This window comes from Gopherus flavomarginatus, chromosome 5 (assembly GCF_025201925.1).
Source record: "Gopherus flavomarginatus isolate rGopFla2 chromosome 5, rGopFla2.mat.asm, whole genome shotgun sequence".
NCBI lineage: Eukaryota > Metazoa > Chordata > Testudines > Testudinidae > Gopherus > Gopherus flavomarginatus.
This window is the reverse complement of record NC_066621.1, coordinates 65,963,415-65,989,949: the sequence shown is the minus strand read 5'-3', so window position 1 is coordinate 65,989,949 and position 26,535 is coordinate 65,963,415. Positions and strand designations below refer to the sequence as shown.

At 41.4% G+C, this 26,535-nt stretch overlaps 1 protein-coding gene across 6 annotated transcripts in view; it reads left to right on the top strand.

The window, feature by feature from the left end:
* Positions 1 to 26,535, top strand: part of HIPK3 (homeodomain interacting protein kinase 3) — a 134,237-nt gene that overhangs the window by 19,052 nt on the left and 88,650 nt on the right. For 5 of the 6 annotated variants that reach the window (XM_050955019.1, XM_050955020.1, XM_050955021.1 and 2 more), the window contains exon 2: positions 19,329 to 20,430. The exons of the other annotated variant lie outside the window; for it this stretch is intronic. In XM_050955019.1, the coding sequence (XP_050810976.1) occupies positions 19,331 to 20,430 (1,100 nt within the window). In that variant the 5' untranslated portion in view covers positions 19,329 to 19,330. The remainder of the gene's footprint in view (positions 1 to 19,328; positions 20,431 to 26,535) is intronic. 6 annotated transcript variants of the gene reach the window in all.

Sequence of the window (26,535 nt, the reverse complement as noted above, 5' to 3'; positions counted from 1 at the left end):
TAATTTTTCTCCACTTTATAATTAATTTACCTCATGGTCATGCTACCTATTTAAGTCAGCCTTTATTATATGAAATATTTGTGGAAAAATTAGTTGTATTTATAACACTGTTTTCTGACTCATATTTTGTACTGATTGCATTACACATTCCAGCAACTATAACAGAAAATCCAGTATCTTATTTACTGTTCAAACTTTTAAATATTTTTCTAAGTTATATGAATCTTTTTAACAATGAGCCGTGCTGATATCTTTAGTCAGTATGTTCTCTATATTCAGTTACAGTACAGCGGGAGAGTTAAACAGACTTTTGCTTACATATGAGGGTGACAACTAAACCTAATGAAAAGTCAAGTTAGTAAATTTTATACTGAGTTGTTTAAAATATGCACACCTGCATACAGGGAATACTTAGGATTTTAGTAACTATTAATGGATTGATGAAAGGAGTCTACAAAGGCCACCACTCAAGCCCCACTCACAGGAATGGCCATATTGGGTCAGACCAAAAGTCCATCTAGTCCAGTATCCTGTCTTCCAAGAGTTGGCCAATGCCAGGTGCTCTAGAGGGAATGAACAGGTAATCATCAAGTGATCCATTTCCTGTCGCTCATTCCCAGCTTCTGGCAAACAGACAAGGGACACCATCGCTCCTGCAAACATTTATGCCTGTGTATGGACTAGGGCCAAAGCTATATTTTAAGTTTTATGGTTTAGCATAATTTCACCAGTAAATCTATTTTCTGGAACAGTTCCTCTACTTTTATTATTTAAACAATTTTGGAACACGTTGTAGCATCGGCAAAACCCTGCAGCAACCCTGAGTTGCTACTAAAATCCAGTACACTGTTACGTGGACTGCTGAAAAAGACACTTATCTCAACAGCTTTGGAGTTGATATAGGCTGAAAAGAACAGAGCTTCACATGAGGAATAACGTAGAGTACATGTAGCCAACTTTTGCTTAAGTAGTGTCTTCCTTGGATGCAGATTTGAGACACAGGTTTCTTCCAATTGATTTGGACCAATTACAATAGAAACTTGCAAAAGAGAATACAGGGATCTTCAGTGCTTTTACCATGCAGGGTGGTAGTGTTGTCATTTTTTAATTCCCTGTCTGCTTACTATTTATCACAGGTGTCCTCCAGAGGGGTGAATGGATTAATATATTTGCAAAAGGAAAGTCATTCTATTTATAATTTTGGGTTCTCAAAATTAAAACCTCCATCAGTCCCTTGCATTGGGTGACTTAATCTGCTACTCTTTCATGTTAATCAAGAAAAGATACTACGGGTGAAGGATACCATCTCCGTGCATTTGGGAAGAGGGTTTACAAGGGTGCCTTCACATTAGTACTTTCGTAACAAAAATTAAAACCAAACTCTAGTCAAAAAGTTGATGTTATTAGCCTCAAATGGCTGGAGCATGGCCGCTCCTAGCAATCTGGAAGTCTGTCCACAGATGATCACTTAGACCCAGGGTATTACCGTTGGGAATCCCTCTTCCTACTGGCGTGTCTTTTTGGTAGATAGAGCATTAGAGGCGTGGTGTTTGAGGAGATGTATGAAGTCATTTTAGTGTCTCAAAAGGAGACCCTCAGACTTAGTTTGGGTGGGAGAAGCTTGTGTTTTGGTGCAAAAAGGTTTGTGTGGATTTTTTTAGATACATCATGCACAGAAACGGCGTAACTACCACCTTCACTCTTCTAAGATAAACATGACATTTTCTTAATGTATAGTTAGCTATTTCAGTCTCTCATGAATGCACCAAAAGTATATCAGATTATCTGCAATCCCTTATAACATGCTTTGTGTACGGCTTTATGCATTAAACATTTACAAAAAAAAAATCCCCACACACATCGTATGACAAAAAGTATTGAAAATGCTTTTTGAGCTGTTTGAGAGATCAAGTTTTGCACATCTCGATTTTTTTTTTCTAGAGGCACTGTTTTGAGTCCACAGAGTGTTGAACTTCAGGCTGTAATGACTGGTGCACCTTGCACTATTGTCTACAAGGTTAAGATGATGCTAGACCTGTTTTGAAGGGCTGGGTTCTCCAACTGGGCTGTTTGACACTAGACTGAAAGGGAAGTGAAAAGAGTGAGTTTGTGTCCCCTTGATACTCCTGGGCTGGTTTTCTGTTGCAGTTTACAGCAGCTCATGTTGCTCAGAATTGTGCTGGGTGCCAGTGGACCACAGGAATCAGTGTGACTGTAGAGATTTGACAAGCGTTTGGGGTTCCCTAGAAACATTCCCTGTGTTGGGATCAGTATGTATGTAGTTATGGCAGCTATAGACTATTCAAAGATTCCACTATGTTAGGGGAATCCTCCACTGGCTTGATCTTTGCCCTAATATACCAGAAAGAGTGTTGGCCACCATTTCTTCCAAAGTTGACAATAAACTTGCATCGTAGTAAGCTTATTGCCATGCCATTGTTTTTTTTCCACCCACCAGCATGCCTGTGTTGGCAAATTGCTTTTCCACAAGCTTGATGTGACAAGGTTTATAGGTTTTTATCTGGAGTGTATTAGAGCCCTTAGGTTGTCCTCCTCCCTCCTTCCCTGCTCTCTTTCACTTCAACCCAATGCAGTAGTTTCTGCTATTAATCAGCAAACCTGGTCTAAATGACTGCCTATCTTTGTTTCTCATTATCACAGTTTGACAGGTCTGGAGCTTGATGGTCATGTCCAGGCTTATCCCATTTGGGGCAGAGCAGCTTGGGTGGCTAGTCAGGACTGTTTCTGTCCAGGAGATTAGCAGAACAGCTTCATGGTTATATCTGTTCATGTTTATAAAGAATTATTGCTTAGATTAGTAATCTAAGCAAGAATCCAGGTTTGATATTAGTATTAGAGAACATATTCCACCTTGAGGGATGCTCAAATTCTTCCAACACCAAACACCTTTTAGAATTATCTAAAGGCAGCTCAAGAATGTAGGTGGTGAGTGCATGTTGAGAAGTGGGATAGTAGCGAAATGGAGCTGAGTTGTATGAGAGAGGATGGAGAAATGAAGTTTGAAGGTGGGGATGCACTGAGGACCTACACTGAGAGAAGCAGAGCAGAGAGGAGCTCTGTCCTTATGAATTTGAGGTTGTTCACCAAAGATCTCTGCTGGTGTGTTGAACTGGAATGGAGTACTACTTCAACTTGAGGCTTCCCCTGTCCACACATGTATAACTTCAACATTCCCTTCCATCCACTCCTCATTCCTGCTCAGGTCCCCCGGTTTATTGTACGTGGCTGCTCATCCTGTTCACTTTGACTCCGTATGGTGTTGCTGGGGTTTGAGCAGCTGCGGTGTTGGTGGGTGGGATTACTGTGGGTGTGGAGGACAGGGACAGAAAGTGGGGATGTATGAGGGCAGGGATTCATCCATGCACCTCCCCCCTTCAGCTCTGGAAGAAGTATTCATCCTCTTCACATGTAGTCCACAGGTTGTTCACCAGTGGTAAAAGGGGTCTGGTGGCAAGGGGAGTCTAAAGTCTTCGTAGGCATCTGTGGCTCCTAGCTTCTCCATGCGGGGAAGTCTTTCAAGCACTGGTGCTTTATGCTGAGGCACTTTGCTACTGCCTGAGTTTGCCAAGGAGCCAAGGCAGCAGTGCTTTTGGAGGACTTCACATACTGATTTGTTAGTGCAAAGAGACAGAGCTCCCTTTCTACACCAGCTTTGTCTCATTCCCAGCCTAGGGCCCCCATATCCTTCAGACTCCCACTCCTATCCCGCTATGGCTCAACAAGCTATGTGCAGAGCACAGCTGGTGAGCTAGCAAGACTAAGTGCTTGTCTACCCTGGCAGTTAACAACGCTACAACTTTCTCACTCGGCTATGAAAAAACACCCTCCTGAGCACAGCAAGTTGCAGCTCTGTAAAGCACCAGTGTAAACAGTGCCTCAGCACTGGGAGCTGCCCCCCTCTTCGAGGTGGATTTTTTAGAGAGCTGGGAGAGCTCTTTCCTAGCGCTGCGCTGTGACCACACAAGGCATGTTTAAGTGCTGCCAGTGTAGACTAGCCCAAAGAGTGTTGAATCTGAGCAGGTCTGTGAGCAAATCTTAGTGAAGCTCAGGTTATCCTGAATTAGACAACTTTTGTGCTTAATTACGAAACTTCAAAGTGGCTGGTGTGACAGATTGTCAATGTCCTGCAATACTTTGAATGAACTTTATTGAATTGTTGTACCCTATTGAAGTAGGGTTAATATCTTTGTGGTACATTGTGTCAAATGCAACCTGTATATGTTGTTGTGACATTATTTGTACCTTCTTTAGTAGAAAATAGGAATGATAAAGTACTTCCTCTGTTATCATCTCTTTGAAGCCACCCCACTGGAGAGGCAAGCATATATACTAGTTCAAATTGGATTTTCCATAGACCAAAAGACAGAGAGGTTTTTTTGGTAAATAATCTGGCTCCAAACTGGCTGATGGCTTTTTTTCCTGATCCAGCAAATGGATAGGACCTCCGGTACATGGAGGACCCCAATCCTTGTTCTGAGCTGGAGCTGTGATGAATTTGTGACTGCACAGGAAGCCACTTCAGTGGGACATTGAAGGACTGCTCCTGCAAGAATCTATATTAGAGCTGGGGTTAATTCTGGTAAGCTTATTAACACGCATGTAGGTTTTCATTGTTTTTGATATGTTTTCTCTCTTTTTTTTCTCCTTAAGAATAAAGTAGGCTTGCATAGGACATGCTATGTGGTTTTACCTGTGTAACTAGCAATTACACCTGTTAATCGCCTCTGAAGAGAAGGAAAGCAGGTGTCCTAAGGCAATCAGTCTATGTTGAGAAATACACAGAAAAAGCAGGGAACTGTGCAGCACAGAAATAACCCTGTCAGACGGGGGACAGATGCATGTCTACACCCAAGAGAGACAACAGCTGAGGACCTGGAAGCCTTGCTTGGCTACTGAACTGAAATACAAGTGCAGTGGCCCTGAACTATGATGACTGGTTTGTGATATTACCTATCTGGGTGAGAGAGAGAGGGAAGTTTCGCATTTGTGGGGACTCTAGTTGTTTAGCTAGAGGAACCAAAGAAATATAAGGGAAACATTAAAAAAGGGAACTCCTTTAAAATGTATAATTTGCAAAATTTAATAAATATTGTAGTAAAACTACCTAGAAAATTCTGTTGTCATGGGAATTAGTGTGCTGAATTTGCAGACTAAATTAAATCTCTAAATTGTGATGCTGGGATTTTAGATTTGCTTTATGGCAATTGTTGCTACGGAAACCTCCATAGCTAGTTGAATACATTGAAATATATGTACTGTGACAGACCCAGACCAGTGGAGTACAGGAGTCTGGTAGAGGGCAAATATACTGGTCACTGGATGAGTAGTTTTCTGTTCTGTGAGTGACCAGAGCAGGGGCTGCACTAGAGTAATCAGGAACGTGCTAGAACCAATTCAGGCAGACAGGCTGATTAGAACACCTGCATCCAATCAAGGCAGGCTAATCAGGGAACCTGGGTTTAAAAAGGAGCTCACTGCAGTCAGCGGGAGGGAGCTAGAGGAGAGGAAGTGTGTGTGAAGAGCTAAGAGCAAGAGGCGCAAGGAGCTGAGAGTGAGAGTGTGCGCTTCTGGAGGATTAAGGAGTTCAAGCATTATCAGACACCAGGAGGAAGGTCCTGTGATGAGGAAAAAGAAGGTGTTTGGAGGAGGCCATGGGGAAGTAGCCCAGGGAAGCGTAGCTGTCATGCAGCTGTTACAGGAGGCACTATAGACAGCTGCAATCCACAAGGCCCTGGGCTGGAACCCGGAGTAGAGGGTGGGCCCGGGTTCCCCTCAAACCTCCCAACTCCTGATCAGACACAGGAGAAGTTGACCCAGACTGTGGGGAAGATCACTGAGGTGAGCAAATCTGCCAATAAACGTAGAACCCACCAAGGCAGAGGAGGAACTTTGTCACAGTACATCCTCAGGTGCCTAATGGGAGCCGGTTTTGAAGCTCTAGCTACTCCAGAAGGAATAAAATGAGAACTCAATGAAACAATAAAACTGTAGTATAACAAAGACATAGGCCCTTATTCAACAAAACGCAAAATATGTGCTTAATTTGTAAAGGGTAGTGGCTCTCAGTTTTTACTAATACTCATGGGAGAATAGATTCTTTCCTAATATTTTAAAGAAATAAAGTAACAATGCAGCATCACCACCTACCTGGTGGATGATCAAAGCCAAAATATTCTGTCCATCTATGGTGGATTGCAAAACAGACACAGCTGTTACATACAACACTTTTCTTGATTACCTCTGAGTGCTTATGGATCTAGGCCAGGGTGGGCAAATGTTTTGGCCTGAGGGCCACATTTGGGTATGGAAATGGTATGGTGGACCATGAATTATCATGACATTCAGGGTTGGGGTGCAGGGTGGTGGCGAGGGCTACGGGTGGGGTGCAGGCTCTGGAGTGGGTCTGGGGCTGGGAGGGGTGCTGGAGGGTGCTCTGGGCTGCAACTGAGGGGTTTGGAGGGCAGGAGGGGGATCAGGGGTGCAGGTGGTGATTACCTCAAGCAGCTCTTGGAAGCATCGGCAAGTCCTCCCTCCGGCTTCTACACAGGGGAGCAGCCAAGTGGCTCTGCGCACTGCCCCATCCGTAGGCACCGCCCCTGCCTCTCCCATTGGCCGTGGTTCCAGGCCAATGGGAGCTGCACAAAGGTGGCACTTGGGGCTGGGGCAGTGTGCAGAGACCTCTGGCTGCCCCTATGCGTAGGAGCTGGAGTGGGGACATGCCTCTGCTTCCAGGAGCAGCGCAGAGCCACAGCACATGCAGAGCGGGGCAAAATCCCGACCCTGCTCCCCGGCTGGAGTGGGGCAAGCCCTGGATCCTGCTTCCCGGTGGGAGCTCAAGGGCTGAATTAAAACATCAGAAGGGCCGGATGTGGCCCCCGGGCCGTAGTTTGTTCACCCTTGATCTAGGCCTTGAATCAGCAAAGTATTTAAGCATGTGCATAGTCCTGTGTGTTCAAGAACCTTGGTGAATCAGTTTTATGGTAGTGACGGTGTTCTGTCTTCTGAGTATTTTCACAGTATGCTGTTGTGTTAGTTTCCTTGCTCAACACCACAAGGTTGGGCAAGGAAGGTTTCCTACAAGTGAAGAAAGTTTCATAGCCATGGTACACTTAAAACTTGTTGTGAAAGGACTGAATGGCTTATATAAAATAAAGAATTTGTGTATTTTTATTAATATTTTACACTTCCTAAGTAATATATTGGATCAATTTCTCTTTGTGATCTGTTTCATAATTTCAAGTTTTTGTATTGTGATAGGATTACAATATTGTACCGAGCTATAACTTTCCAGTATTAAGGTAGTTTAATTTTTACATGAATGTGATCATTTTAATAGAATCCAACAATCAAATTGTAACTTTGTCTTATGTACAGTTGTAGTTGAAAAGAAGCAAATCTCTGCTTTTGATATTTTTTTTCTTTTTGAGACTTTCAGTAGAACTTCTATGTGATTAGTATAACAACTGTAGATATTTTTTAAATTGAATGTAAAGGTTTAAAAAATATATAGTAAAAATATAAATTCAGAAGGTACCACGGTCATATTAAAGGTGTAAATTTCTGATCTGTGATATGGTGTTACATTGTAGGAGAGCCTCTTTTCAAATGAAGTGAGGTGGTAGGCTAAGTCTTTTGAGGGAGAGTGGTTGGTTTTTTTGGTTATTAACTGTTGGTCCAAAGTAGGTAAATGTGTAGGGGTTTAAAAGGATTGTTTACATTTCTGTTCCAAATATTTGTGTCTTTACTCACATCATTGTGTATTAGAAACAGTTGCTACGTGGGCCTTTAAAACAAATGCACTGGACTAAAGGCTGTTACTACCTTGCTTTTGATAGTGTTGTATTACATTCTTTTGACCTGTATGAACCTTCATTTGTATATCTATGCTTTCTACTGGTAAAGGCATAGGTTTTGAATGAACAGTTTTTATTTAATATACCTGTTGAAATAAATTACAGAAAAGGGATATTTTCCTGTTCGCCAGTGGTAATATAAAGGTCAGCAATTACAAATTGTCCTCCAAAAATGGATCTCTAGATTTAATAGAGGCAGCAATTTGCATACTCAGGACCTGAAAAAACTGGGTGGTTGTGTGGCATTTTTGGAGAGCATTTAATAAAAAATTGTCTCAAAATACCAACTTCAGCTTTGTCAAATATGGCAGGGGTGCTAAAAACATAAATTAGAGACCTGGAGATGATTTCTTGTTGTAGCTGTGTACTAGATAACAAGTAAGATATTACTGTCCCTTTTTAAGAACTAAGTATATTGTCAAGAATGAAACTTTCTGATGCAATGAAAATTCTGTGTACAATTTTTAATATCTGAACAGTTGTATTCCACTGCAATAATTATTAAAATATTTTCTTACAGTAAACAATGATGCTTTTCATAAATCAAAGTATAACTTTAGAGTTGCTATCAATTTTACAATTCATAAAATAAAACATTGCTATTTCTCATTTCTACTGGCTTCAGAAATGGAGTATGTATACAGTCAGAATGAATGATACAAATAAGAATACTTCTGTGCAAAAACGAGGAAGTTAGTTGAACAGAATTTAAAGGGTACAGTGCTAAAAGTGAAATCCCTGCAAGCTGCATGAAACTTTTAAAAGACGCCATAATAGAAGCTCAATTTAAATGTATACCCCAAATTGAAAAACACAGAAGACCAAAAAACTGTCACTGTGGCTAAACGATAAAGTAAAGTAAGCAGTTAGAGGCAGAAAGACATCCTTGAAAAAGTGGAAGTTAAATCCTAGTGAGGAAAATAGAAATGAGCATAAACTCTGGCAAATTAAATGTAAAAATATAATTAGGAAGGCCAAAAAAGAATTTGAAGAACAGCTAGCCAAAGACTCAAAGTAGCAACAACAATTTTTTAAAAGTATATCAGAAGCAGGAACTTGCCAAACAAACCAGCGGGGCCACTGGATGATGGAGATGCTAAAGGAGCACTCAAAGAGGACAAGGCTATTTCAGAGGGACTAAATGAATTATTTGCATTGGTCTTCACAGCTGAGGATGTGAGAGAGATTCCCAAACCTTAGCCATTCTTTTTGGGTGACAAATCTGAGGAACTGTCCCAGATTGAGGTGTCGGTAGAGGAGGTTTTGGAACACACAGATAAATTAAACAGTAATAAGTCACCAGGACCAGATGGTTTTCACACAAGAGTTCTGAAGGAACTCAAATGTGAAATTGCAGAACTACTAACTGTGGTATGTAACCTATCATTTAAATCCACTTCTGTTCCAGATGACTAGAGGATTGCTAATGTGATGCCAATTTTTAAAAAAGGTTCCAGTGGCTATCCCAGCAATTATAGGCCAGAAAGCCTAACTTCAGTACTAGTCAAATTGGTTGAAACTATAGTAAAGAACAGAATTATCAGACACATAAATGAACATGATTTACTGGGGAAGAGTCAACTTGGTTTTTGTAAAGGGAAATCATGTGTTACCAATCCACTAGAATTCTTTGAGGAGGTCAAAAAGCACATGGACAGTGGTGATCCAGTGGCTACAATGTACTTATGTTTTCACAAAGCCTTCGGCAAGGTCCCTCACCAAAGGCTCTTAAGCAAAATAAGCTGTCGTGGGATAAGAGGGTAGGTCCTCTCATGGATCAGCATCTGGTTAAAAGATAGGACACAAAGGGTAGGAATAAAGGGTCAGTTTTCAGAACGGAGAGAGGTAAATAGTGGTGTCCACCAAGGGTCTGTACTGCGTCGTGCACTGTTCAACATATCTGTAAATAATCTGGAACAAGGGGTAAAGAGTGAGGTGGCAAAATTTGCAGACGATACAAAACTGCTCAAGATAGTTAAGTCCAAAGCAGACTGTGAAGAGTTAGAAAGGGATCTCATAAAACCGTGTGGGCAACAAAATAGCAGATGAAATTCAATGTTGATAAATGCAAAGTAATACACATTGGAAAACATCACAACTCTACATTTAAAATGATAGAATCCAAATTAGCTGTTACCACTCAAGAAAGAGATCTTAAAGTCATTGTGGATAGTTCTCTGAAGTCATCTGCTCAATGTGCAGCGGCAGTCAAAAAAGCCAACAGAATGTTGGGAATCATTAGGAAAGGCATAGATAATAGGACAGAAAATCTCATATTGTCTCTCTATAAATCCATGATATGCCCACATCTTGAATACTGCATGCAGATGTGGTTGCCACATCTCAAAAAAGATATATTGGAATTAGAAAAGATTCAGAAAAGGGCAAGAAAAATGATTAGGGGTGTGGAACGGCTTCTGTATGAGGAGAGATTAATAAGATTGGGGCTTGTTATCTTGGAAAAGAGACAGCCAAGGGGGGATATGATAGAGGGCTATAAAAATCATGACTGGTGTGGAGAAGGTAAATGAGGAAGTGTTGTTATTTACTCCTGCTCATAACACAAGAACTGGGGGTCATCAAATGAAATTAATAGGCAGCAGGTTTAAAACAAAAAGAAGTATTTCTTCACACAATGCATGATCAACTTGTGGAACTCTTTGCAAGAGGATGTTGTGAAGGCCAAGACCATAACAGGGTTCAAAAAAGAACTAAATTTCATTTTGGATAGGTCCATCAAGGGCTATTAGCCTGGAGGGGCAGGGATGCAAAATCATGCTCTGAAATGTCCCTAGTCTCTGTTTGCCAGATGCTGGCAATGGGCGATGGGATGGATCACTTGATGATGTTCATTACCTCTTAACCAGTTGGTACTGGCCACTGTCGGAAGACAGTATGTAGTAACTCTGCACTTAACGTCCTCTTGCTTAACCTTGTTTCGATCTTACGTCCCTACTCAATTACAGAACATGCTCCATTTAAAGTTGTATAATGCTTCTCTATAACGTTGTTTGGCTGCCTGCTTTGTTCACAGCTGGCAGAACCGCTGTCGTATCCCCTACACCCGCCCCCTCCAGTGCCTCCCGCCTGTCGGCAGACCCTGCACATCAGCACTTTCTCCCTCCTCCCCCGCCTCCTGCCCATGGCAATCAGCTGGCTTGTGGTGTTCAGGAGGGAGGGGGGAGGAGCGAGGACTCAGAGCGCAGGCTTCCCCTCCCTACCTGCCTCCTGAATGTCGCAAACCAGTTGATTGCTGCTGGCAGGAGGCAGGGGAGGGAGGGGGATCCTGCGTGCCGAGTCCTCACTCTTCCCCCCTCCCTCCTGCCCCTGAACGTCGCAAGCCAGCTGATTGCCGCGGGCAGGAGGGAAGAGGGAGAAGCGAGGATGTGGCGTGCGGCGTAAAGGGGGAAGAGGTGGGGGAAGAGGAAGCAGATGGAGGCTTAGGGGAAGGGGTGGTGTGGGCGGGCTGAGGGTTGAGCCCCTTGCCCCTGGTGCTTGCAGAGTAAGAGAGGCTGTTGCTGCTGCACAACATGCTTCTCCTAGCCTATAACACCTTCAGCCTCCTTGCTATGTCTGTGTGGAGTAAGGCAGAGGCACCTCCCACCTATAGCTCTGTACTGTATGGCATAAAAAAAAATTCCCTGGATCCTAACCCCGCCCATTTACATTCATTCTTATGGGGAAATTGGATTCGCTTAACATCGTTCACTTAAAGTAGCATTTTTCAGGAACATAACTACAATGTTAAGTAAGGAGTTACTATACAGGGCTAGATGGACCATTGGTCTGAACCAATATGGCCATTCTTATGAACTTTCAGTATACCACTTCAGAAGAATGAGCTACTCTTGTTTTACCTTGATAGATATGTATTGCTGTCTGTTGTATCCAATGATGGCATCACAACAGCTTGTGTGTTCTCTTGTGGCTGTATAAACCAATCTGTGAGGAGCAAGGTTGTGAACAGATCTCATATAGGAATGTGTAGGCTCTAACTGAAGACTTGGCATTATTCTCTGCCCTTTTATCATTCAGTTTTTCATGCCTGTCTTTCAATAAAGACTGTTAACTCTTTGAGGCAGTGCTGTCCACTCAGGTCTGTCTGTTGCTCTGTTTTAGAAATTATCAATATTTATGCCTCATGAGTTAAGATTTGGGTGTCTTTGAAGCATTTACATTGCCTGCCCTTCCTGTGCTTTCTGAGTTTCAGCGCACCATTGAGGACTACTTTCAGGAGTCTATATAATCATCCATTCTGATAAAGTGACCTGTCCATCGAAGCTGAGCTTTGACAATCATTGCCTTGATGCTGGTTGTATTTTCTCTTTCAAGGATATTGATGTTTAATACTTTGTCTTGGTAGTGGACCTTCAGAATAGAGCAAAGACAGTACAAGTACAAGTTGTTATGTCTAAGGTAAACTGTCTATGTTTCACACTCATGTAAAAGGGATGCTTGCGCTACTGCATTGTATATCACTTTTGTTGACAGTTTGATAGCATGCTGGTTGAAAGAACAGGAGTACTTGTGGCACCTTAGAGACTAACAAATTTATTTGAGCATAAGCTTTTTTGGGCTACAGTTTATGCTCAGATAAATTTGTTAGTCTCTAAGGTGCCACAAGTACTCCTGTTCTTTTTGCGGATACAGACTAACACGGCTGCTACTCTGAAACATTCTGGTTGAGTATCCTATGGCAAAGTCTTCCGAAAGCCTGGCTTGCCTTTCATATTCTGTTTGATATTTCTTGATATTTTTTGATCCAGGCAACCATCACTTCAAATGGTACTGCCAAGGTGGTAAAGTTACTCATATTCTGTAGTTTCGTTGATGGGGCTATATGGATGATTACTTCAGTTTTTTTCAGGCTAATGGTGAGTCCAAACTGTTTAGTTGCCTCTCAGAACCTGTGAAGGATAAACTGAAGGCCACTTTGACTAAGTAAAACACAATGATTTGCATAAAGGGGATCACATATGAGTTCCTCAAGGGCTTTTACCTTTGCAGTAAGATAGACATGGTCTCTGCCAACAGATTATTATGCTTGCCAGAATTATTCTGTCTCCTGTAGGCTTTTTGCCTTACACTTCTTTCTTCTACACACTGCAGTCAGTTTTGATTCCTGCTACTAATATTTACCTTCTTTCTAATCCAAATTTTAATTCTTCACAAGCAGGACCGAGCATAAGGGACAAAAATTGTTAATGCAAACTGCCCTTGCAATCAATCATATCCAGGTCAATTTGTGTTGTTAATTAGGAAGCTGTTGTTTATCCTGGAGGTGAGAAAATGGAGACATGGTCCTTGTCTGATGTAGGAAATAGTGGCATGTTGTCACAGCAATAAAGGCGTGGAAGAAAGCAATTTTTGCTCTCTCATGACTTCTCGTCGCTATAGTCATGAGTTTAGGAACAGGAACACTAATAATCCAGGATTTTTAGTATTAAAATCAGAACTAAATTAGAATCTTCCTTCTCCCTTAATTAGTAGCCATATAGTGTGATCATATAGTGTATACAACTCCTGATTAAAAAAAAAAGAACAATCACTTCAGGGATCCCAGACTATGGGGATTTATTTTACTATAAAATGAACTTTTTGGAGTAAAGAAGGCACATAGACAATACAAGGCACAGTCTTCTTAGAAAGGGAAGATATTTTGTCACACTTCTTGGAGGCCCTCCCCATCACGTGAAGTAAAGTGAGAGATGTGACTAAATATTAGGGCTGTTGCATAATTAAACAATGATAGAATACCATTTGTTAAAGTATTTTTGGATGTTTTCTATATTCTCAAATATATTGATTTCAATTATAACACAAAATACAAAGTGTACAGTCCTCACTTCATATTTATTTTTGATTATAAATATTTGCACTGTAAAAAACAAAAAAAATAGTATATTTCAATTCACCTAATACAAGTACTGTAGTGCAATCTCTTTATCATGAAATTTGAACTTACCAGTGTAAAATTGTATACAAAAAAATTTCATTCAAAAATAAAATCTGAAACTTTAGAGTCTACGAGTCCACTCAATCCTATTGCTTGGTCAGCCAATCGCTAAGGCAAACAAGTTTGTTTACATTTGCAGGAGATAATGCTGCCCGCTTCTAATTTACAATGCCACCTGAAAGTGAGAACAGGTGTTCTCATAGTACTGTTGTAGCCAGCATTGCAATATATTTACTTGCCAGATGCGCTAAAAATTCATATGTTCCTTCATTCTAAAGGACATGCATCCATCATTCTAGAGGACATGCATCCATGCTGATGATGGGTTCTGCTCGATAACAATCCAAAGCAGTGCGGCCCGACCAGTGTTCGTTTTCATCATCTGAGTCAGAGGCCACCAACAGAAGGTTGTTTTTCTTTTTTGGTGGTTCAGGTTCTGTAGTTTCCACATTGGAGTGTTGCTCTTTTAAGGTTTCCCAGGTGCTCCACACCTTGTCCCTCTCAGATTTTGGAAGGCAGTTCAGATTTTTAAACCTTGGGTTGAGTGCTGTAGCTATGTTTAGAAATCTCACATTGGTATCTTCTTTGCATTTTGTCAGATCTGCAGGGAAAGTGTTCTTAAAATGAACAACGTGCTGGGTTGTCATCTGAGACTGCTATAACATGAAATATATGACAGAATGCGAGTAAAACACTGAGCAGGAGACATACAGTTCTCCCCCAAGAAGTTCAGTCACAAATTTAATTAACACATTATTTTTTAATGAGTGTCATCAGCATGGAAGCATGTCCTCTGGAATGGTGGCCGAAGCATGAAGGGGCATAGGAGTATTTGTCATATCTGGTACATAAATACCTTGCAATGCCAGCTACAAAGATCCCATGTGAACACCTGTTCTCGCTTTCAGGTGACGTAAATAAGAAATGGGCAGCATTATCTCCTGTAAATGTAAAGAAACTTGTTTGTCTTAGTGATTAGCTGAATGAGAAGTAGGGCTGAGTGGGCTTGTAGGCTCCAAAATTTTGCTTTTTTTTGTTTTTGTTTTTGAGTGCAGCTATGTACCCCTTTCAGGAGCTGATTAGTCTTGCATACCCCAAGATTCACCTCACTTACTAGCTTAGAAAATCAGACATAAAAATACAAAAGTGTCACAGTACACTATTGCTGAAAAATTACTTATTTTTCTCATTTTTACTATATACCAGTAATTATAAAATAAATCGCAACACCGAGGTTGAGAAAAATGGATGCATTATAAACAAGTCATTGTCTCTATGAAATTGTAGTTTGTACTGACTTTGCTACTGCATTTCATATAGCCTGTTGTAAACCTAGGCAAATATCTAGCTAAATTGATGTACCCCCTGGAAGACCTCACTCCTGGAAGGGTACAGTAGTCTCAAACGGTTGAGAACCACTGTTGTACAGCACCAAGCACGCTACTGACATATACAGTAGTACATTAATTTGTAAGCTCTTTGAGGACAGAGGTTCTCTTTTAATACGTGTTTCAGTACAGTGCATAGGCAAAATGGAGTCCTGATCCTGAATGGGGCTTCTCGGCAGGACTGTAATACAAAAACAATGATGGTTTTAGTCTGATATGCTAACATTAGTAGAAATTCGTGTTTTATTTGATCGTAGGATTCTGACATATCAATACACAAATTCTGAGCTTACCATCTAGTTGAGAACCTGGTTGAGAACCACTGCTGTACAAGATAAAATATATACAGTATGTACCCTGATGAGTTGGAACAGTGCAGACCTAGAATGGATGAGATGCTGGAAAACTCTATAAAGGGAGTGACTAGGAGTCCTGGTTGACTCACTATTGGCAAGTGTCATTGACATGAGTCTTTAGGAGGGAATTGAATGGAAATGCTGGTGGCTTGATGGACTATATTTGGGACAGGATGGATTGATTTAAATTTTCAGTTTTAATCATTATTTAAATCAACAAGCAGGAAGCATTGATTCAAGTAATCAATTTTAATTTTGTTTTGCATTTGTACTTCTTAGGTAGTTTCCTGAAGAGAGGTTCATTTCTCATTGGTTGGTAACTATTGTTACACTGAATCTGTTGATTCCCTTTGCTACCTAGGAGGATACACTAGATCTGTTCACATTTGTTTAAGCAATTATATTGCTTAATTTACATTGATTGAGATTATTAATTTTTACATTTTTATTGTTAGCAAATAGTGAATGATGCATTTATTTATTCACTATATTAATTTTTATTTGTATCCAGCACTATTTCCATGGAAATTAGAACTCAGTTAAAAATGTACAAAACCAGCATTTGTTTTTTATTAGTTACATAAAATTACCTTAAATGTGCCAGACATATATGAAAAAGTTTATCAAAACAAGTTTTGCATTTAGAACAGATTGATTATACAAAAGTAGTATTCTCTGTAGTTAGTGAGTTGAATTGATTGTTTCAGTTTACCACGTTCAAGATTTTAGAAATAGTAGATCTCATCGTTTCACACTTAGTTTTTGTTCACAGATTGGAAAACAAAAATAAGCTTTCTGCTTTTTTTTCAACTTCTAATCAGTTTCTCAACTTTGAATGAACTAATCATTGAACTGAATTAGTTGAATAAACACAAATGAAGGAAATAGTCCCTCTGCACCTGCACAAAAGGTTACTGTTGTGTAAAGCAAGTTTAGCGCTTCAGCCAATTCTGCTTCTGTTTCCTAGACCTTGACTTCCATCAGTTCAGTGGCTTGACTTTCTTTATAACTTTGGCAGCAGATGTGTACTGCTTAATATTTAATTTAATTTGAATAATTTAATAATTTATGGTAAATTTAAACCTTAACAGATAGGTTGTCATACTTTAAAATTTAATTTTAAATAGGTTTATTTAAAAAAAAAAAAGACACAATTTAAATTTAAAAAATGTTATTTTAAACCCCACATTTATTTGTATCCACCCTGATTGAGGAAGGCCATGTTATAAACAAGGAGGTTGTTGTGGAAGAAACAGATGAATGAGGCATTGAGGCTGGTATCCTTTACAGAGGAGAGGGGATGGTGTTCCGGGATGTCATAAGAGACAAAGCTAGAGATATGGACTAGGATGGTATTATTTAAGGCAGGGGCAGGCAAACTTTTTGGACTGAGGACAACATGAGGTTTTGGAAATTATATGGGGAGCTGGTTAGGGGAGGCTGTGCCTCCCCAAACAACCAGGCTGGCCTGGCCCTGCCCCCTATCCGACCCCCACTGCTTCTTGCTCCCTGATGGCCTCCCCCAACTCCTGCCCCATCCAACCCCCCTGTTCCCTGACGGCCCCCCCAAGACCCCTCCCCCAACTACCCCCCCACTCCTGTCCCCTGACAGCCCCCAGAACCCCCTCCCCTGACTGCCTCCCATCACCCCATCTAACCCCTCATCTCATTCCTGACTGCCCCCCTGGTACCCCTGCCCCCACATAACCCCTGTTCCCTGCTTTCTGACTGCCCTGAGCCCTATCCACACCCCTACTCCCTGACCACCACCCCAAACTCCCCTTCCCTCTATCCAGCACCCCCCCCCGCTGCCTCCTTACCATGCTGCCTGGAGCACTGGTGACTGGCAGCGCAACAGTGGCACTGCCTGGCTGGAGCCAGCCACGCCATGACGCAGCACAGAGCACTGGGTCAGGCCGGGCTCTGCAGCTGTGCTGTCCCAGGAGCTTGCAACCCCACAGCCCAGAGCATTGCGCCGGTGGCGCAGTGAGCTTATGCTGCGGGGGAGGGGGAACAGCAGGGAAGGGGCCGGGGGCTAGCCTCCTGGGCCAGGAACTCAGGGGCCGGGCAGGAGGGTCCTGCAGGCCGGATGTGGCCCATGGGACGTAGTTTGCCCATCTTTGATTTAGAGCCTTGAAAACAGGACAGATTTAACTTAATGCAGCGTATATGTAAATCAGATCTTTTTTTCATTGTACAGTACCTTTGTGTCCGTGTAAAGCTACCTCCCATGGAATTTCTTGGGAATGTTGTGTTATAAAGTACACTTAAATGTTTTATGTGCTCTGTATTTTTAGGGTACACCTAAATAGATAGTACTGTAAGATTAATTATATATTTTATCTACACAACAAATATCTGGAATTTTCAGTTTGCTATACGATCAATTTTTTGTGTACAGTTCAGAGGTATAGTAAGCATCTACATTTTGTAATAGGATTAGATGGTACATTTATAAATTATACATTGGTTTGAGAATATTTAATTTGTGTTTGTGTATGTGTATATATACACAGAGAGAGTGAGTGCACTGCAAGTCCTGGACACAAAGCCCATGTCTCACTTACTAGACACACCAAAAAAAGATACTATTTACAGCGAGTTGTGCAGGTCTTCATAATAGAATTCACCTCTTGTGTGCTCTGATTGCAGTGATGTTAGCTGATCATCTGTCTTTTATATATGCTTTTATCATAGTGAAATGGTAGCAAAGTTGACATTTTAAATTAACCAGTTTCTGAGTTAATACTTCAGGATATTAGCAGCAGCGGCTCCAGGCACCACCGCTCCAAGCGCATGACTGGGGCGACAAGCCCCGGGGGGGCACCCTGCCGGTCCCTGTGAAGCCGCGGGATTGGCGGACCTCCCACAGCTGTGCTGCCGCAGGCAACCTGTCTGCCGTGCTTGGAGTGGCAAACAAGCTAGAGCCCCCCCTGGATATTAGGATATGTTCACACCCAGAGCTGTTGTTGCAGGCTATCTGTAGACTCAGGTAGACATCACTGCATCAGGTTGTTCTCTGCTCATAACTGGAAGATTATCTCCACAGCCATGAGAGCTAGGTTCTTTTAACTAAACCTTAGATTCTTCTTGCACTACAGATTACCTTCCCCTTCCCAAAAAAGGATGATGTTATTGAGCTGCTGCAAACCATTCCAGCGCCACCCTGTACAACCAGTCGAAAATTTTCAGTAGCCATGACTTTAAACTCCTGAAATGTTAACGATAGAAGTGTATGCATTACACACACTGGCGAAGAATGGAGGCAGTGTGAAACCAGGCTAAACCTTAATGGTGCTGCCATCCCATACACTGGTGAACAGGGCCGAGCCTCATGGGACAAGAGCTGCAGCTTCAGGGTGTATGTGAGGCGGGCTCGTTCTCTAACCTTGCTCCACACTGGGTTGGAATTAGGGTTGCAGTGCCAGGGCAGAGCACGCTGCCACATGTGGTTAGTGCCCCTTCAGAGAGGTGAGGAGGGAGATGATGCTGGCCTATGATGAATTTGGACTCTGAGTGGGTTGCCAAAATAGACAAAATGGAGTTGGTAGGTCTCCTTGGTGTAAAAAAAAAAAAGGAAAAAAAAAGAAAAATTGGGAACCACTGACTTGGGTAATTTAAGTATCAAACCATTTAATGGCAAACTGAAGTGGTTAATTTGAGTGTTCTAATTTCTCAGGGGAAGAAATTGCTACAAACTTTAAATTGTGGTTTGTTCTTTTTTCCCCTCCTACTCCCCAACTTCCTTCTTCAGGTATGGCCTCACAAGTCTTGGTCTATCCACCATATGTTTATCAAACCCAGTCAAGTGCCTTTTGTAGTGTGAAGAAACTCAAAGTAGAGCCAAGCAGTTGTGTGTACCACGAAAGAATCTACCCACGGATCTATGTGAATGGTAAAAACTTTGGAATTGCTCATTCTCCCAACAGGGTTAGTACTTACTTTCAGACTAAGAACCCATTTGACAGACCCCGAGGACAGAACTTTTTGTTGCAGACAAGTGCTGTTGCTTTAAAAAATACTGTAGGTGCTACAAATGTATTAGCAGCGCAGGCGCAACAACCTCAAGTTGAGGCACCTCAGACAGGTACACAGGGAACCCGGTTAGATTTAGTGGATGGATCCCAGCGATGTGGATTGAAGCGTAAGAGTGAAGAGTTGAATAATCAAAGTAGCGCAATGCAGATCGTTGATGAACTGTCTATATTACCTGCGATGTTGCAAGCAAATATGGGAAACCCAGTGACCGTTGTGACAACTACTGCAACTTCAAAACAGAGTGGTACCGGTGGAGATGGAGATTATCAGTTAGTACAGCATGAGGTGTTGTGCTCTGTGAAAAATACTTATGAGGTCCTGGATTTCCTTGGGCGAGGGACCTTTGGACAAGTAGTAAAATGTTGGACAAGAGGAACAAATGAGATTGTTGCAATCAAAATTTTGAAGAATCATCCTTCTTATGCACGCCAAGGACAAATAGAAGTGAGCATATTAGCAAGACTAAGTACTGAAAATGCAGATGAGTTTAATTTTGTGAAAGCTTATGAATGCTTTCAGCATCGTAACCATACTTGCTTGGTGTTTGAGATGTTGGAACAGAATTTATATGACTTTCTGAAACAAAACAAATTCAGCCCTCTACAGCTAAAAGTAATACGGCCTATTCTGCAACAGGTGGCCACTGCACTGAAAAAACTAAAAAGTCTTGGTTTAATCCATGCTGACCTCAAACCGGAGAACATTATGTTGGTGGATCCTGTCCGGCAGCCATACCGGGTTAAAGTAATAGACTTTGGGTCTGCCAGCCACGTGTCAAAGACTGTTTGTTCAACCTATTTACAGTCTCGATATTACAGGTAGGTGCTTATTCTATTTTTTTGCTATTGTTTTTTCTTTTTAATGAATATTAAAATTCTCCTCCATGAAAAATAATGCCGAAGTGTTTTGAAAGTACAACTTTTAAGACAGTCAATAGTAATTTGATTCAAACTGACCATGTAATCATTTCATTAATTGTAAAATAAAATAGTTGATAATGATTTTAGATATAATTTGCTGACTTTACGAGTATTTACTGCACTGGCAGTAGGTTTGTTTTGTACATTACAGTGAGTTCCCTCCAGAATTGTTTTGAATGTTGCATTCTCTCCTAATGCACCATGCAAATATCTCTGATTTGTCAAGCAGAGACTTTCTAAAAGAGAGCTTTTTTTTTTTTAAACTTCATGGTGTATATTTTTTGTTAGATTAAAAGCCATTAAAACAAAAGTCTATGTATCAATTACACATAACTTCCTGTGTAGAGTGCCTTTTTCCTTGTCTAACCTAATATACAAATTTCTCTCTTTAAGCAGCTGGAAATAATGTGGCATTCGTAGTGGTATCTTCTATAGAAGAGATTATAGATACCCTTTCTTTATATTTTCTCTACCATGTATGTACACTTATGCTAGATGCTATGTGCCCTCAATTCCAATCAGTTTCAGTGAACTTCAGGGACTAGTGAAGTGAATCCTGTACTTATGGCTCATAGAGGTCCCAGAGCCTGGCCTCCAGCCTGAACCTGAACATTTACACTGCTACTTTATAGCCCGTATAGAATCTGAGGGTATGTCTACACTACGGGATTTTTCCGATTTTACATAAACCGGTTTTATAAAACAGATTGTATAAAGTCGAGTGCACGCGGCCACACTAAGCACATTAATTTGGCAGTGTGCGTCCATGGTCCGAGGCTAGCGTCGATTTCCGGAGCGTTGCACTGTGAGTAGCTATTCTGTAGCTATCCCATAGTTCCCGCAGTCTCCCCCAGCCCTTGGAATTCTAAGTTGAGATCCCAGTGCCTGATGGGGCAAAAATCATTGTCGCGGGTGGTTCTGGGTAAATGTCGTCACTCATTCCTTCCTCCAGGAAAACAACGGCAGACAATCATTTTGCGCCCTTTTTCCCTTGATTGCCCTGGCAGACGCCATAGCACGGCAACCATGGAGCCCATTCAGCTTTTTTTTTTACTGTCACCGTAGGTGTACTGGACGCCGCTAACAGAGGCGTTACTGCAGCGCTACACAGCAGCATTCGTTTGCTTTTGCATGATAGCAGAGACGGTTATCAGTTGTTCTATACTGTCTGCTGCCATTGTAAATTGGCAATAAGATGATGCTTATCTGTCGTTCTTTACTGTCTGCTGCTATCATGGGTGCCCCTGGCTGAGGTCGGCCGGGGGCGCAAAGGCAAAACTGGGAATGACTCCCCGAGTCAATCCCTCCTTTATGGTTTCTAAAAATAGTCAGTCCTGCCTAGAATATGGGGCAAGTGTGCTAGAGAACCAGTGTATCAGAGAGCACAGCTGCTCCGTGTCAGATCCCACAGAAATGATGAGCTACATGCCATTCATGGGGGGTGCCCCTGCAACAACCCCACCCGTTGCTTCCCTCCTCCCCAAACCTTCCTGGGCTACCGTGGCAGTGTCCCCCCCATTTGTGTCATGAAGTAGTAAAGAATGCAGGAATAAGAAACAGTGACTTGTTAGTGAGATAAAATAAGGGGGAGGCAGCCTCCTGGTGCTATGACAGTCCAGGCATGACATTAAGCGGTGCGGAGGAGAGGAGCCCAGCATCCCGCTGCTATGATAGTCCAGGCAGGACAGAATCTTTTCTTTACACAGGAAAGGAAGGTGGCTGATGGAGCTCAGCCCCCAGTTGCTATGATGAGGACGGTTACCAGCCGTTCTGTCCCATCTACTGGGAATGACCAGGAATCATTCCTGTTTTTACCCAGGCGCCCCCTGAGGCAAGCCAGGAGCACTCACGGGCTGATGGTGACGACGGATGTCAGTCATATTGTACCGTCTGGCACCAGGGAGGGGAGAGGAGCGGCTACTGCTCTTCACTGCTGCAGCATCGCGTCTACCACCAGCATTCAGTAGACATAGGGTGACACTGAAAAAAGTCAAGAAACGATTTCTTTCCCTTTTCTTTCACGTGGTGGGGGGAGGGAGTAAATTGTCAAGCTATACCCTGAACCACGCTGGACAATGTGTTTGAACCTACAGGCACTGGGAACTCAGCCAAGAATGCAAATAGTTCTTGGAGACTGCTGTGGACTGTGGGATAGCTGGAGTCCTCAGTACCCCCTCCCCCCCCCTCCATGAGCATCCATTTGATTCTTTGGCTTTCCGTTACACTTGTCACGCAGCACTGTGTAGCCTGGAGATTTTTTTCCAAATGCTTTGGCATTTTGTCTTCTGTAACGGAGCGCTGATAGAACAGATTTGTCTCCCCACACAGCTATCAGATCTAGTATCTCCTGTATGGTCTATGCTGGAGCTCTTTTTGGATTTGGGACTGCATCGCCACCCGTGCTGATCAGAGCTCCACGCTGGGCAAACAGGAAATGTAATTCAAAAGTTCGCGGGGCTTTTCCTGTTTACCTGGCCACTGCATCCGAGTTCAGATTGCTGTCCAGAGCGGTCACAGTGGTGCACTGTGGGATACTGCCCGGAGACCAATACCATCGATTTGCGGCCACACTAACCCTAATCCGATATGGTAATACCGATTTTAGCGCTACTCCTCTCGTCGGGGAGGAGTAGAGAATCCGATTTAAAGAGCCCTTTATATCGATATGAAGGGCCTCGTAGTGTGGACGGGTGCGGCGTTAAATCGGTTTAACGCTGCTAAAATCGGTTTAAACGCGTAGTGTAGACCAGGCCTGAGTCAATTGACATAGGCCAGCCGCAGGTGTTTTATTGAAGCGCAGACATACCCAAAACCTTCTCAGTAAGGATCCTACAACAGAGAGAGAGGCTCATGCACAGGTGCTGTTGTCCTTTAGCAGTTCCACTTCTGCCTCCCAGTTCCCCCATTGCTTAATCACTGACCCCAGTTAAGCACTAAAAAAACCCCAGATATCTGCACACACATCTTCAATGGGAAGCAGTTAAGAGTTGGTACACACACACACATAATGTGCCTGACACAAACTCATAAAAGAGAGGAAATGAAAAATTAAGTGACCTAAGCATGCACTTTATTGTTCCTCAATTCAATTCCTGGCAGCCTTCAGGATTGGAAGAGGGTAAAGGTACCAGTCACCTGGTACCTGCTAGGAGTGCCAGTCCCCAGGTGGCATGCCTGGGGCTCAGGCTCTTAACATTTAGATGTCTAGCATAGCTAAGAGCACAATTCAATAGGGTATTGTCTGATCCTGCAAGGTGTTGAATAGCTAGCTCCCTACTTAGAGATTTTATTAGCTCTGATGTTGGCTAGAATATTATAGTTTTGGCTATTGATGTATTATTTTTTGTGCTATGAAAAGTGATGCACCCAGACTGTATGACCCTACTGAAACTTGCATAGATCTACTACTAAGTCATTTTTCTGCTTCTGATTCAGATTGTACATCAGGCATTGACAGTTGTACAGCATTGTTGTGTTGGTGCAATTATTCTGCTCCCTATTAAACATTTTAGTCTTGTATTTATTTTCTTTGTGGTTACATCAACCAATTGATAGTCAGTTTTTATATAATTTTCGTGTACTCATTGAAATTTACTCGCTGTGTTCTTACCATAGAGAGAATGTGGACTGTGGAAAGTTCTTATCAGAATAGCATTTTTTTTCTAGTTTTCTTTAAATATGAAAAAAATACAGCATGTAAAACAAGGAAAGTTAAGACTGTCATAAATATTTATTTTCGTGGCATAGAATTTGGACACATTCATCACGTGGAGCAAGTCTGTACATTGGAAAACCAACATGTAACCTCTTACCCAGATTATAATTTAGATATTAGTTCTGTTGTATAGCACTATACCTTGCATGTATAGTTCTTGTTGAATACATACATTTAAAAAGTATTTCTATGTAGGAAAAAGTAATATCTCTAAATTAAGAGTGCTCAGATTTTGTAAGTGTATGATTTTTTGTGTGCCTACAGTGTCAGGTCACTTTAAGAATTTCTCACAGAAAGAAGGCTTTAGCCTCATATCAAAGAATTATGAGGGACAAATGCATGTAGGGGCACATGCTGTAATTTAATTGTAAGGTGCCTTGTAAATAGTCTGTTTGGTAGAAGATTATATTATTTACTTCCCAGAGTTTTATAATTGTGTAAAGCTACGTTTAAAAACATTAAAAAAAATTTTTTTTTCAGAAATAGTAAGTGTGATCTGCTGATCTTGCAGCCTTCACGCTTTGAACACAAGTCCACCCACACGGAGCAGCTTGCAGGATTGGGGTCGAAATGAATTATAACAGATCTATACTGTGTTGTAACTCATAGCTATATCTATATTTGAAATATATTTAGAATTGGACTTTTTTTGGCGGGGGAGGGACCCCCAAACCTGTAAATGCTGATACTATTCTAAAACTATTGTGTTAATCCTCCAGCCAGAAACCTAACCTTTGGAAAGAGACTTGAAATTTTTTACTTTGAATTTTCTGTCTGGTTCCAATAACTGCAGTTTCATTTCAGTAAGTTGGGTTGCATTGCGGGTGCAAAGCACTATAGACATTGAGCAGTTCAGATTCCTTTTGGGTAGCTTGGCATGCTGTTTGACTAAGGGCATTGCTGTCTAAAGCTAATAACACCGCTATAACCCTTGATGCTATACAAGCACTTAGATAATGTTACTAATGTTAGACGATAATGGTTTGGTTTTGTAAGTTGCTGAGCACCCTCAACTCCCACTGACTTGAATGGGAACCAAGTGTGCTCATCACGTCACAGAACTGAGCTCTAATAAGGAATTTGGAGTGGAGAACAGCAAGGAAGTAGAGGGGAGTGACATGCAGTTCAGAGACTATATAGCATAAGAGAGCACATAAATGGGGAGAGGGTTAGGGGGGAGTAGAGAGACAATTTATTTCACAATAAACAGTGCTTCTTGCCATCCAGGCCAAGATCTACATCTTTAATAAATAAACGAATAGTGTAACCTTCTCTAAATGTTAGATCCTTTTATTTCCTCCATCAAATGCATAGCACTGTTAAATTTACATTGAAAAACATAATATATTCAATTTTAATAGAGATGTAATTGGATTTGATAGAGATTAGCTCTCTTTTTATAAGAGGTTCTATTTAATGAAATGTCCATCAGGAGTAACTTGAAAATAGAGATTTTGTTTAATAGTTTAATCCCTCTTTTCTCCTCACATTCTCATTTGCTGTGTTTGCTGTGATCATGTTGATTATACATTGGTGCAAAGTCTTCATCACTTGCTAATCTTTTCATTTGCTGTCATGAGTTCTATGTTTAATTCTAACTGGGGAGAATTTTATTGTACAGCTGCCCAACAGGGCAAGCAGGGGAAGAGATTCTGGATTCAACCCAGATACTTTTCTCACAAACATATTTTATCAAGAAAATAACTGTACAAATATTAGTGTAGTGAGAGTGTTTTTTTTAAAGTATATTTTGAACTATAGATGCAGTCGGTACTGTAAGAGGTTTATGATATAAATGTAGGAACAGACTTGCCCCATTTTCTCAGCAAAGCACATAAAATCTTGATGCATAGTTATTTTTGAAAATAGGACTTAAGATCCTAAGTCACTTAGACGTTGGTGAAAACTTTGTCCATATGCTATTTTTAAAGTTGTATGGTTTTGGAATTATTATTAATAATCATAATAAGAATACGTTATTACCATGACACCAATTCATCCAAACCCTTTATTAAATCTAAAGTCTGAATGGTATTTGTATAATTGTTCTTAACATATCCAAAAACTTAAGCAATAAGCAGTTTTTACACCCATACAGTAACGAACATTTATAAGCCTTAGATTAGAATACTCACAAAAGAAGCATTCCCAGGAATAATTCCGTCACCCCGGCTAGCTCCAGTATTGTCAGGTAGGATCTGATAAATACCCCTGAGAGCTTGGTTCCTTTATACGATGCAGCAAATAAATGATGTCATATTGACACTTATCCTAGCTAAAAGATTGAC